The sequence below is a fragment of the Pseudopodoces humilis genome, chromosome 3 (assembly GCF_049639895.1).
Source record: "Pseudopodoces humilis isolate 2021_Gansu_Grassland_sample_001 chromosome 3, ASM4963989v1, whole genome shotgun sequence".
Lineage (NCBI taxonomy): Eukaryota > Metazoa > Chordata > Aves > Passeriformes > Paridae > Pseudopodoces > Pseudopodoces humilis.
The window spans coordinates 4,853,900-4,867,295 of record NC_142202.1 but is presented as its reverse complement, the minus strand read 5'-3'; the positions used below and the strand labels follow the sequence as shown (position 1 = coordinate 4,867,295).

Here is a 13,396-nt window from a genome sequence, read left to right as displayed (position 1 = left end):
TTTTATTCACCCTCCTGCTATGTCTGGCTTGTTCTAACTGCCTCTAAAAGAACCTTCTATTTGCTTTTTTAATTATCAGCCTATTGTAGGCAGTGGCACTTGGTCAGTCTAAAGCTCACCCAGGACCCTTTCACTGGTTTCTAAAGAAAAAGGGCAAAGCCACTGTCATCATTAGTGGCATAATTTTGCCTTTTGCATCCAAATGAGAAAACAGCTGAGCATGGCATAGAAATGAGACCAAGAATAAGGCAGGACTAAAGGAAGGCTTATGCTGCATCCACCTTCATCAGAAAACCCATAAATTTTGAAGGAGACAACAGCATTAAAGAACAGTTAAGTTTCTTCTCTTGCCTTTTCCAACATTGAAATTACTATTTCTCTTTAACTGAGTTTTAAGCTGAAAGAAAACAATCAAGCCTCTGAATTAAATCAGTTTCAGAACAAGTGTTTTCCATACCCTAAATTGACACAAGGCCAGGAGTAACTCCTGCTGAGCTAACACCGGAGCCAAGGGGAGTCAAAGGATTCAGTGGGAACTGGACGGTACCAGAATAAAACACATCACTGCCCACACAACACACAGGAAAAACAACCAAGAGATAGAAGAATATTAGGGACAACCAACAAATCACAGAATACTGAACCACCACCGTGTCTTCACCAAGCCATTTGCAGCAAAACCACTGCTGGAATAAATCCTACATGTGACATCCACTCAGATGATGTATTGGTGTTCCAATTCCATTGGGATCATGGAGTGAGTACAAAACATTACATCATTTCAAATTAAGAAGGCAAATCAAGCATTATATATGCACATGTTTTAATTAATTTTAAAAATCATCTACATTTAAGGATCGATTTCAAGGGTTCCCTTATATTTTTTCTGTTACATTAGATTATACCTGAATAATCTGCATAGTGACTTTAACATTACTGTTTTCTTTTTCTCTTGTTTTTTTTTTTTTGTTGTTGTTGTGAAAAGTATCAGTTGCAGGTAGCAATGTAACATCTCAACCACAATCACAATACGTGCAGGATGCCCAGCCAGAAGCATTTCTCAGTTGACTTGCAGTAGCACAGCACTTTATAATTTGCGCATCAATACTTTTTTTTCTTTTTTTTTTTTTTCTTTTTTTACTAAGTTTAGTTCAGATGTGGCTCAAGAAGCAAAACCAAACTTTCTTCAGTCAGTCTCAAGTGTGGGGTCAGCTCCACAGCTGTGATCTGCTCCACTGGAGTTACTGACCTTGAATTTTTTTTTTTTTTTTTTTCCAAAGCACACCTGCATTTGCCTCCATGCTTAACATGAGTGCAAACTTAGGGATGTGTTTTGAGTCCCTTCATTAGAGGGCCTGAATGCACCCTGTGCAATGGCTCTGCCTCCCAGCCCTGCTTCCTTCACAGACAGGAACGTGGAGGGCTGAATGCTCCGAAGGTGATACAGGGGGAGGTAAGAATCTCTTGAGATGGGAAAGAGGGGAAAAATAAATAAAACAAGAAAGCTAATTGTGCTTCCAGTGTGAAACTCTGACATGTGAAGCATTTCTGTTTCCAGATGATCAACCCAGCTGCTTAAAGAAGGTATTCAAACCACCTACAGACACCTCAGACAAGTCTCCTTACAGAGTCTGGGTTAAAGCCAAGCCTTAGCCTGAGCGTTTCCGTGAAATACTCATGATTAGGTGCTGTGAATACCATCCCTTGCCCCCCCAGAACCTTTCCTTGCCCACAGAAAAAAGTGCTTTTGCTTTTTCTACCTGATAAAAGCTCGGGTTGCTCGGTCCTGCTCCCTATCCCATGTGTTTGTACTGAGATCTGTCCCGAGGGATCTGCACCTGGCTGGCTGTCAGCTTGTGGTGGACATGGTAAATGCCGAGGGTGATTACGATAACCAGCCCCAGGATCAGCCCCAGGATCAGGGGCAGGGTTTCTTCCAGCTGCTCCCTCTGGTCCACCGGGCACTTGTGCTCTGCAGGGGAAGAAAGAGGGGAAAGAGGGACGTGGGCTGAAAGCTGCTGAGCTGCGCTGCTGCGGTGGCTCCCCAGTCACAGCTCCACACAGGACGGAGCAGCCACGGCCGCCAGTGGAGCTCCGGGGAGAAAATCAATTGCTTTGGAGCAAAGTGGAATCAGTCACAATGCAAAGATGCAGGGAGAAGCTACAGCTATCAAAGCAGCCCATGCACTGGAAAAACATTTTCATACCCATGAGCTCTGCCCTCTCTTGCCACTCATCGATGGCCTCGCTGGGGATGGGGCAGCCACAGCCTGAATTTCCTGAGTGGCTGAAGAGCTGCTTTGTTTTTATTCAGTTAAAGAGTCTGGCGAGGCCTCAGCATCAATAAGCCTTTAATCCTGCACCAAACTCACCCTGCCCATCATCCAGAGATTCCCCCTCTACCTGCAAGTTGGCAGAGCTCCAACAGCTTCGCTGCCCCCTCTCTGTGAGCTCCCCACAGACACAGCACCGGCCCTGGCAGAGCGCACACGCGTGTGTCTGTGTCAAAGAGCACCCCAGCACCCCACACTGTCACTCAAATACGGCAAAGGAGGAGTAGAAGCAATATGAGCCCTGCCAGTGCTTTTGTCTCTGGCTGATGAGCCTCTGCCATAGCCTAATAAACCACAGAAAATAGCGATACAATGGGAAAATACTTTTCTATTGAGCTTGGAAAGGCCACTAAGGTCAGGAAATACGATACACCGGTAATCCTGGCTCAGCTCCTTTACACTTCCAGAATCTACTGCAGGCCTGAGTGACAGGATCATGAGGCACTCTTTTCCTCAGGATTGTTGCTTCTCCGTGCTGATGGACAGGCAGAGCCCATGCTGCTGAGATGGGACTGCCAGGCTGAAAAAAAGAAAAATGCCAGTACCGAGAGAAAATAAAAAAGGGTACGTGATACAGGAAGGACAATTCTCTGGCTCATGTTCTTCATTGTATTAGAAATGTGCTGAAAACAATGACAACTTTAAGGAAAAAAAAACAAACAAGGGAGAAAATAGAAAGGCTGTGTGTTAGATGAGTGAATACAAAGGGCACCATGAATTCCCCCTCTTGCTGAAGACTGTCCAGATGGGTTCCCTGGGCAGCTGATTGCAGAGATCTGCAATAACCACGAAGAGCAAATGCTCCACAAATCTAACAGCATGTGGCAAAGAGCAGGAAAAACCCAGAGACACCCCAGGCCCAGGCAGGAGGCGACAGCAGGGACCCATCTCCAGTGGTGCCGGCACCTCCAGGAGCTTCACCGTGTCCTGAGTGCAGCCACCTCCCAGTGATGCCATCAGGAAACATTTCAAGCTGTAAATGAGGTGCAACAAAAAAAAAAAAAGAAAAGTGAAACGTAGTCTAATACAGAAGAATGTCCTTTTCAGTTCCAGTTGCTCACTGTTTCACCAGAGGAGTGATTAATCACCAGGACTGTGGCACAGGCAACTCAGCAATTGCTGCAATGCAGGGGTTTTGTTTGTTTGTAGTAAGGAGAATGGGGAAAAAAAAATCCTGATTATTATTTAGCTCCCAAAATTGGGCTTCTAGTGCTCTGTGGAATTGTTCCCAGTTTAGGATGCTAGGGCCTGGGCAGCTCACAGGTACACAAGCCCAGGCTGAGCTGACTGCAGGAAAAGCCTCGCACAGAGCAGTGCTGTGGGGCCAGGGATGCTCTGACCCCTCTCCCCACAGGTACAAAGCAGCACCATTCCCATGGGAAGGATCCAGGAGCTCCTGTGCACCCCCCACACGGCTGCAGACAGGGTGTGCTGATGTGCCAATGAGCAGGAGATCACTGTGGCTGGACACTGATTTTTGCTTTGAAAGTGGCTTAGCTTAAACCCTACAGAAGAAGGAAAGCAAGCTGCTGGAAACCCAGCTGAGAGGATTCCCCTGTGCTCAAACACACTGAGTTTTCCGCTCACCTTTCCCTAAACGGGAATGCTCCAGCATTTGCAGGAGAATGGGATGGATGTGGAGGGCAAAGCTAAAAGCACCAGTGCAGAAAACAGACCCAGCTCCAAAGCACCCACGTGTAACACTTGAATTACACCAAATTTTGCCACAGCAAACTGGCTGCTGGGCACAAAACACGCCAGAGATCCGTGGTCCACTGAAAGCCACAGCTGTGTTTGTCTGTGTCATGACTCAAAAAGGTGTCAACTCCTGCAAGCAGCCAAGGAGGAGAGTTCTTTATCCTGACACTATTTTGAAGAGGATTAAAATAAAATAAATAAATAAAGCCAACAGGAAGGAAAAAAATATAAGCCAAGCAAAGCTGTCAGTCTCCAGCAGCACATCCCCAAATCCAGCTGGACCTGCTGCACACCTCCTCAGGCAGAGCAGCTGCCCCTGCCCTACCCACATTTTCTCCTTACCAGAAACATCCATTTTTGTCCTTTTGGAGCAGACCACCAAAGCCTGGGCTCTTTGGAGACTGCTGGGGGAATGGGAATGGGGGGACCCAGCATGGAAGCACTGGGAAGTGCTAAACACAAACACATCCGCAGCAGAAGTGAGGCTCTCTGGGTGCTGACTGCTAGGAGGATGAATTCTCTATTTTAACATTAATATAATGTTAAACCACATCATTTTATGACAAACAAAAATATTTTCACATTTATAACAATGTACTTTAACACTTATACAGCATTTTTCACCCCAAGGATTCAAATGAAGCATTTTTCACCTCAAGAATTCAAACTAAATTGATTTGAAAAGGCACTGAGGTCCACAACACAGCAGGGAGGCAGGCAGCAGGTATCATTCCTGCTCCATCAGCACAGGAAAAGGCAAAGGAGGAACAGGAGGGGAGGTTTTGCATAAAGGGTTTGCATAAAGTCCATGACAGACAAATTTGGACATTCAACCCCCTCAAGTATGGGTAGGTTGATGCTTGACGAATGAAGAACCACTGCACTGAGAACAGCTACGATTTCAAAACTAATGACCCTGCAGGAAAACAGCCCCTTCTGTCAAATTTTCCCCAGTATTTCGCTCCAGGTTGCAGGGAACTCAGCATTTCCCAAATTACTGGGGTTTACCCTCAGTCCAAGGAAGCAAAAAGGTTCCTGGCAAGTTCAGACAATGCTGGGAGTTTTGCTGCATCCCGAACACAGCAGGGCCACCCCCTTGCCAGGGTGGTGTCACCCCCAGTCCCTGCCCCGCGGAACACCCACTGCAGAGGGATACAAAGGAGGTGTTAAGGTACGTTCCTCCGTGTTCCTTTGTGCTGTGCCTCCTCCCAGGCTCACGTACTGCCACGGTTTCTATGGTGAGTGCTCGTCCAATTCCAGTACCAGGCTGTGAAACCACCTAAGAACCCATTTTCCTCTTCCAGAATCCTGCAGAGCAAACACGGCAAAAAACCCAGCAAAAGGCGCAGCGCCCTCCCGCAGGCACGAGCGCGAGCCTGAGCATCAGTGCTGGGATTGTCCAAGGGGGTGGAAAAACAGCCCAGCTCTGTCTGGCATGACAAGATTTTTGAGATTTTGAGATGGGTGTTTTTAAGTAAATAGCTTAATTTTTTTTTAAAAAAAAAGAAAGACCAGGTGCTTTTTAAAAAGTGGTCGCATGCCTTGGCGAAAAGAACCCTTGAGGAAAACGTGGCCCTCGAGCAAGAGGTCTCATCTGCCTCTGAGCCACCCCAGGATCCCAGTCCCTGATTCTCAGCCATTGTATACCTTTGTATTAGTATTTTTCATCATATTGTTTTATATTAGAATTTTTAGATATAAAATCAAAAGAGCTGACAGTATCTCTAGGGTTCTTTCATCAGTTTAAATCTTCTCACACCCTCTTGATCCAGCTCTCATTTTACTCATCTTCTAAGCTGAAAAATGTACACACATTTTCCCTATTAAAAAAAAATAAATTAGCAAACTCTGAATGAAAGAAAAAATTCTGCTCCTTCTGTATTGAAAAATAAAAATGTAGATAAATAAATAAAGGTGGATTTGTGGATTTGAAAAAAAAAAAAATTCTAGCACGTGAATTTAAGCATTCAAAAAAACAAAACAAATCATTCCCTACAAGCTTTTTAACCTAAGCCTACCAGGACAGTGTCTAATGAAGAACTAATGAAGAAACCAGGGCTAATATCAGGACTAATGAAGAAACTTTTCCCCCGTTTCTTTGTGGAAAAAAAGGCCCCAACGCTCCTGCATCTCAGTGATTCTTCTGCCCTAGCAGGTCTCTTTCTCTACTCTAAAATATTTTAAAATGTTCTGTAGCTTGTTCATAATTAATAGGTATTTTACCTAATGGGAAATTAATGAACCAAAAAGGAGAAGGCTAATTACTGTAACTTGAGATTGGCAGTGATTCCCAGACCCCACAAAGGATCCTGTTTGCCATGTGTGTGCCGAGGACGAGCTCGGCTGGTGGGAACGCGCCGCTGGGAGAGTGGCAGAGCCCTGCACGGAACTCCATTGATAAATCACCTCTCAGGATCGCTGACCACCCTCTCCAGGTGCTCTCTGCTGGTTCACTTCCAGGGGAATGCAACAAAAAGGAGTTTAATTGAATAATGAGAGTAACAACAAGAGAAAACCCCACTGAGCTTGACAAAGAGAGAAGCCATGCTGTTCTCCGGAGGAGGAATTCCCTCCATGTGTTTAAAGATTGCTAAACTGACATCATCTCTTTATATGCTGGAGAAAAAACCCCACCAAACTACAGCACAAAAGAGAAAACAAAATAGAAACAAATTTTCTGCCTGACAGGAATGGGCATATCAAGAAAACAGCAGGTAGATTCCTTTGGCAATAAGCCCCAAGTTTGGTTGTTAACTGGCAGCTCTTGGACTTCACAAGTTTGGTATCACAGAGACACAGACTTGCATATTTTAAACACACTGTTCTCAGCCTCCAAGGTCTGCCCAGCCCAGCCCTGAGCGCAGGAATCCTGGATCCACAGGAGGAAAGAGAGGGTAAAGCTACACCAACAAAAAAAGAATTACAGCAAGCTAGTAAGTTCTACTTTTTTCTCTCTATAAATCTAAGAAAATTGTGGTACTACTTTGATACAAAAAAACCCTGCCCACGAATAAAACCCACTCGGTATTACACTGGCCTTGCCATGAGTAATTCAGCCAGGCAGAGATCTGCTAGAGCCAGCACATGCAACAGCACAAATTTACTACATCGGTGAGAAGACGCGAGTCGTGAGTGCAACCACTCAGCTCTGCAGTCAGTGCTGGGCTTTTAATTGTGTTCCAAAATATTTCCCACATGCAAAATAATAAAGCTCCACATTTTTAATGCTAGGCTTGAATACCACCATTTTCTAACTCATTATTAAAAGAGTTGGTTATTACACATTTTATGTGCACCTGATTACAATAAAGGGTTTAACTAATTTTAGTGCTAAGGCAGCACTGTGAAATGGGACTGGTTTTACCTAATCCAAGTGAGCATGACTACACTGCCTCATTCAACCTGATGGGAAGGCCAAGGGGGAGCCAGGGAGGAGTACCATGGGTTCCTCAGGATAAAGGAAGCTAGAACTACAGGAATCCTGTCCCACGGCAGCAGCACTGCAGACTCCAGTGCAACCCTTTCATACAAACAGCATGTTTTAACTCAGGTTTTCTTTTATCCACCATGGATGTTAAAGAATCCCAGAAGGAGAATGGCATTCCATGTTTGGTGCTTGAGGAGCCTCACTGAAGTACCCTGTCACGCTTCCTCCACCCTCACAATGAGCATTAATCAAACTGACACCAGGAACGTGCACCCCCGGTGTCTCCTGCCACTGCAGCCCCAAGCTTCCTCAGTGTGCAGCAGCTCTAAGAAGCCCCTGGGGCTGCACTGAAGCATTTTTGTGCTGCAGAGGAGACACCTCAGCCTCAAAGAGCTCCCCATGGATGCTGCATTGGGGCTTGCTAGAAATCTGACTCTACAAGTTCTTACAGAAGCCAGTGTACACACAATGATAGCCCATACCTACTTTGGCAGGTAGGCTGAATTTGTAAAGCCTTTTGAGGAACCACAGAGTTAAGGGATGGGCTGGAGGGACTGCAGGAAGCACCGGTAACAAACTGCAGTGAGGGGAAGGTTGCTCTGGAAAAGGTGGGACTCAAATTTTTTCAGTACTTTGCAACATCCCCAAAGGCCATGGCAGCATCAGCACCTCGGGAATGCCGACGTGCCTTTGCCTGCTCCTTACCTTCACTGAAGACAAAATCCGCGGGGATGTCGAAGGGCTGGAGCCGCACTTCTGACAGCAGGAGCTGCACGGACTTCTGGTGGTCGCTGGAGACGAGGGAGATGGTCTGCTGTGCCTGGCACTCGTAGGAGTGCCCGGCGGGGGTCACCAGGGCCGAGAGCCGATGCGAGCTGGCCGTGTGCTTCCCGGCTGGCCAGGGGACACAGACAGGTCAGGCCCCGGCCCCGATGGGCCTTTGCGAGCAGAGGGAACGAACCGAACGCGCGGCTGACATGGCCGGGGTGCAATGCGGCAGCAGTGGCCCTGCTGCTCCTGGAGTGTCCTCCAGGGCTGGGACCCTGCTTTTGTCTGATACCCCACACAGCCAGGGCAGCTCCCACACCGGGATCGCCTCCTGCAAGCGGGAACACACAGCTCCAGCACACGGAACTGTCTCTGCTGCCGCCAGCTCCGCTCCTGTCACAGTGCCTGGAGTCCATAACATCAGAGAAATGGTTCCCGTTCATAGACACTCAGGGTTCTGCCCGGGACTGTGATTGTACTCCCAAATTCCCTACATTTGGGAAACAACCATTTCTGAGGCTGCACTTGGGCTCTGAATCCAGGTGGGAACGAGCAGTGCTATTGGGGACCACGCCACAAAGCAAAACACGCCATAAAGCCTTTCCTGAAAATACAGCGTGACCATTTCACCCAAGTATAAATTATGAGAAAATGTTTTCCCATCACACCAAGCTTGTTTTGCAAGCAAAGGCCAAATGTGGCTGAGCCAGGTGGAATGAGGGATATCTTCCACCTCCCGCTCCTCTGCAGCTCTTTGTTCCCCTCCAGCAGCACAAAAAGGCAATCAGTGCTTTGCGTGGGCAGGGGCTGATGAGGCATGGCCAGCTCCGTGTTTTGGGGACTCAAACAATGGAAACACCAGTTGGAAAAACAGCCTCAAACCCAGCATGTCTTATGGCAAAAACTCTAAATGCCCTATTCATTGGAGTTGGAAAGTCCTGAGGGAGAACAATTTGCAAATGACAATATTTCATTTTTCAATTCAAGACAACACATTTCTGAGTAAAATGAAATAAAAACAAAATGAAAGCCAAAATGGAAACCCGGTGAGAAAAGAGGAGGCTGCTGGGTGCGGAGGTGCGTAGGGGTATGATACTAATGTCAATCTCAGTTATCTTGGGAAACTGCTGCTTTCCCACCTATTCAACGATCATCAGGATTAACCTCAAAACCAATCTCCCCACAGGAAAGGAGACAAGCTTTTCCAGCCCAGGTGTCTCCCTGCCCCACCTCCTCGGGCCCTAGGTCCCGCAGGACAGCCCGGGCAACGCAGCAAACGGGCAGAGCTGGGCTCTCCCTCCCACGGCAACCGCGGTGATTAAAAACAAGGAAAAAAAAAAATTAATATAATATGCTGTTTAAACTCGGCAGATGGTGCCGGCTTTGTCGGGAGGGTTTGAGGTTTTTTTTCCCGTAAGGTATATTTAAGCGAGTATCCCCGCAGGGTGCTCCTCTCCCAGCCCGGCCCCGCGCCCGCCCGCCGCGATCTGCCTTAAACCCCGAGCCCGGGCGCTTACGGCTGACAGCATCCTTGAAGTAGGTGCGCTCGGAGGTGTCGTAGGTGAACTGGATCCGGCTGAGCCTCCAGGACGCCTCCGGCCCCCGGGACGTGTTGTGCCCCTCCTGCCGGGACAGGGCCGGTCAGAACCCTGCGGAGCCGCCGCGCCCCCGGCCCAGGTCCCAGCGTGCGGGGAGCCCGTACCTTCAGGAAGGAGAGTTTGAGGGTGTACGCTTGGTCCAGCCAGGAGAGCTCCAGCTCCGACTCGTTCGTGCCGCACTTGCCCTTCATCTCGGCTCCCCTCGACAACGGGATATCGGCTTGCTCCGTGATCAGCTGCAAGAGGGGAGCGGGGCTCAGCGGGGAGAGCCCCGAGTCCCCCCGGGCACTCACGGGCCCCCCGCTGCCCCGGCTGAGAATCCTCGGAGGGGATAAAGGATTTCCCGAAAGTACCGGAAGATGTGTGGGTGTGCGTGTCCTCTGCCACCCCCTGTCCCGCTGGAGCCCCGGACCCCCCCACTCACATCCACATAATTGCTGGCCCACACGTCGTAGGGGACGATGAACTTGGCGGCGAATTCGGCCATGAGACACGTCGTCCGGTTTTCCCGCACCACGAAGATGTCCTTCTCGGGGTTAGGGGAGAGCCCGGAGAGGTTTTCAACTTCTTGCTCGGCGGCCAGGCGAGCCGCGGCGTCTGCGGGCACAGCGGGGCTGAGCGCCGGCAGCCCAGGGCCCGGCGCCCCGAGCGTCTGCCGCTCACCCTAACACCCCCCGCCACCCCCGAGCCCGCCGGAGCAAGCTACTCTATCGCGACGGGGCGTCCCTGTCACGACAGAGCAGGTGGAGGAGATGTGGCAGCCAGTGGCGGTGATGCGGGACCGGTGCCGTGACAGCGCCGAGTCTGTGTCAGCGGCAGTCTTGTCGCGACAAGGCTCCGTGTCGCGACTCGCCACCCAGGTACTCACGCAAGATGAAAAGCAGCCCCGGGAGGCGCCCCCCGGCCATCCTTGCTGCTCGGTCCCGGCGTGGCCGCGGCTGCTGCAGCTGCTCCTCCAAAAGGTCCGCTCCGGAGAAAAGAAATTAAAAATAAAAAGGAGGGGGGAAAAAAAAAAAAAAAAAAAAAAAGCCGCACACCTCCTTTCTGAGGAGCCGCACGGGCTGCAAAAGCACTGTGCTGCGGAGTGGCGGGGAGGAGGGACGGGGAAAGTGTGTGGGTGTGCGGGGAGGAGGAGGAGGAGGGGAGATGCTGGCGGAGCTGATGGAGCGCCCACGCCGAGGGACGGGGCGTACGCGCAGCCGGGAGGGGAGGAGGGAAGAAGGGATTCCCCCCCTCCGGCGCTGGGGCCCCGCCGCACCAGCGGAGGAGCTGCCGGGGATCCCCGCGGGGACCTCGGGCCGCCCGACGTGCGGCTGGAGCGAAGCCGGGCTTACCCCGAGCGCTTCCCGCTCCCCCGGCACCGCCGGCGCTGGGAGCGCGGCCGGGACGCCCTCGCCCCGGGGTTGTGCCGCCCGTCCCTGCTGGAGAAGCCGGCGGGATGGAGGAGGGGATGCCTATTCCAGCGCCGGCTGCTCACGGAGCGTCACTAATTTCTGTGAAGGCGAACAGCTGCTCCGCGTGTTAATTTAGGAAAAAACGTGCAGCTATTTTTGTGTGGCAAGGTCAGAAGCAAACTCGCATCCTTCTGTGAAAGGCCATCGACACACCTGAGCTCTAAGATGTGACAAACCACAACGCGCACCGTAACATAGAACCCAACAGCCCCGAGAGGGTGCTTTAAAACAGAAACAACACCGTCCGTGAGGGCCCTCTTTGGAGGGGACAGGCAGGAGGTCGGGTGCACCTCAGAGGTGGGACAGGTGCCAGCTGAGCCGGGGCACTCAGGGTTTTGTCCCTGAGCTGGGTCAAAGGTGCGAGACAGCGAGGCCCGGCGCTGAGCGGAGAGGGGGCTGCGAGGGGGGGTGAGCGTACGGAGGGCTGCCCGCCCCCTGCCCTGCCCGCTCCGGGGCCCCTCAGCTCCCCGCCAGCTCAGCGCCTTCCCTCGCTCGCTCTCAGCCCGGGGCTGTCGGCAGCGGGGCTGCGGGAGGAGCGGGCGGTCCCAGGCCGGAGCGCCCGGCTGCGCCGCCGCTCCGTGAGGTGGAAGTGCGGCCGGCTCCCGTGCTGCTCCCTTGCTCCGGGTGATGCGACGTTGAAATAAGTTCTTCAAACCTCTCACCGGGACCTTTTATCGGAGCTTTAACGCGCTGCCACTCTCGCCCAGGGACCAGGAGTACACCGAAGTATTTACGATTTACAGCGACACCAGTCCCAGGAGCAGAGGGGATGAGAAGCCCTGCACTGAGGACGGGTTTTTGGTAAAAAGCCAAAGGGACAGCAGCGATCTGGAGTGATGGCGTTAGTGGATTCACTATCAATTCACGTTTCTAGTTCAGGAAAAGGCATCTGGAGGAAACGGTCCAAGGTTTTGCAAAGCAAGATATTGCAAGGTGAGTTTTGACTTTGGATACCTGCCCTTTCTCTGCCAGGGAACACATGTGCAGAGAACATATATTTTCTTGCTGGGAAATGGCATTTTTAAAAAATAAAAACAGATACTAAAGGGACACAGTGATTTCTGTAACTATAATGTTGAAATTACTTTTCTGCTTTCTGTACATATTAAATATATTCTGATCATTTCCTCTCTCTCTCCTGTTTCATGAAAAAAAGCCATTCCTGCACACCCCCAAATTGAGTCAGACCTGTGTCAGTTGTGATACAGGATTAACCTAGGGATAATAATTTTGGGGGACTATATAAAGGAAAAAAATAATCTTCTATAAAATATAACTTTTGACCATAACAGGCTATATTTCTCTGGTGATTTTAGTGCCTGGCTTCCTCAGGTCCTACACTAATGAGCTCAGTGTTTAACTACCCTTTATTTCCTTCTCTAGTCCACTATTTAATTTCCATCCTTTCTGAGGTTTCTAGGCAGCTTTTAAGCCCTGAAATACACAATCCTGAGCAGCTGCCCCTGCATCCAGCCTGTGCAGGAGTGTCCAGGGAGCAGCTGGGAGAGAGCAGCTGTGCTGGAGATGGGGGCAAGGCTTCCCCACAGCACAGAACCCTGCTCCCCCAGCTGCACAGCACAACAAAGCCTTCAGCTCCAGTGACAATTGCCACTTCCAGCCTGCAGAGCTGCGTTCATCCTGCTCTCTGTGGCAAAAAAGGGCAAAGGCCTAAGACTTCCTAGCATCAAGCAACCCACAAAACACAGAGCAGAAAGGTCTCACCTGAGTGAGCCAGTGCAGCATTAGCCACCCTGAAATGCTGTGACCAGGGACAATTTATGGTCTCACACTGGGTCACCTGAAACCAGCCCTGCCACCAGCCCTTACCCCCAGCTCTGGAGACCACCTGGGTATCTCTGAAGGCTGAATCCCCCTTGCCACCCACAACTGCCAGACATAACAACTCTTACCAGCCTCCTCGAAGGGAGCACACAGCACGGCAACAGACAGACCGCAGTGCTGGGACCACTACTGACACATCCAGCAGGAACAGGGCTTTACATCCAATTGTGTTTGCCACTTACAGCTGGTTTCACAGGCAGCCCCTGGACCACAGCACCTTGAGTCTGCAAGGAAATCAGCTCTGAGGGGTATTTTGGGTCTCTGGTGATCAATTTA

At 50.4% G+C, this 13,396-nt stretch overlaps 1 protein-coding gene across 4 annotated transcripts; it reads right to left on the bottom strand.

Annotated features, from left to right (window-relative positions):
* Positions 1-806: 806 nt before the first annotated feature.
* LAMP5 (lysosome associated membrane protein 5) lies at positions 807-13,337 on the bottom strand. Of its 4 annotated transcripts, none has more exons than XM_005525441.2 (7): positions 13,189-13,337; positions 10,693-10,791; positions 10,249-10,421; positions 9,929-10,060; positions 9,744-9,849; positions 8,164-8,352; positions 807-1,972 (listed from the first exon to the last, which is right to left on the bottom strand). In XM_005525441.2, exons 2-7 carry the CDS (start codon positions 10,730-10,732, stop codon positions 1,794-1,796), a joined length of 819 nt encoding a protein of 272 aa, XP_005525498.1. In that variant the 5' UTR covers positions 10,733-10,791; positions 13,189-13,337; the 3' UTR covers positions 807-1,793. The 4 variants fall into 4 exon arrangements, with proteins under 4 accessions (XP_005525498.1, XP_087909767.1, XP_087909765.1 ...); XM_088053641.1 differs by lacking the exon at positions 807-1,972 and adding an exon at positions 1,996-5,339; XM_088053639.1 differs by lacking the exon at positions 807-1,972 and adding an exon at positions 5,346-6,931.
* Between the last annotated feature and the right edge of the window lie 59 nt (positions 13,338-13,396).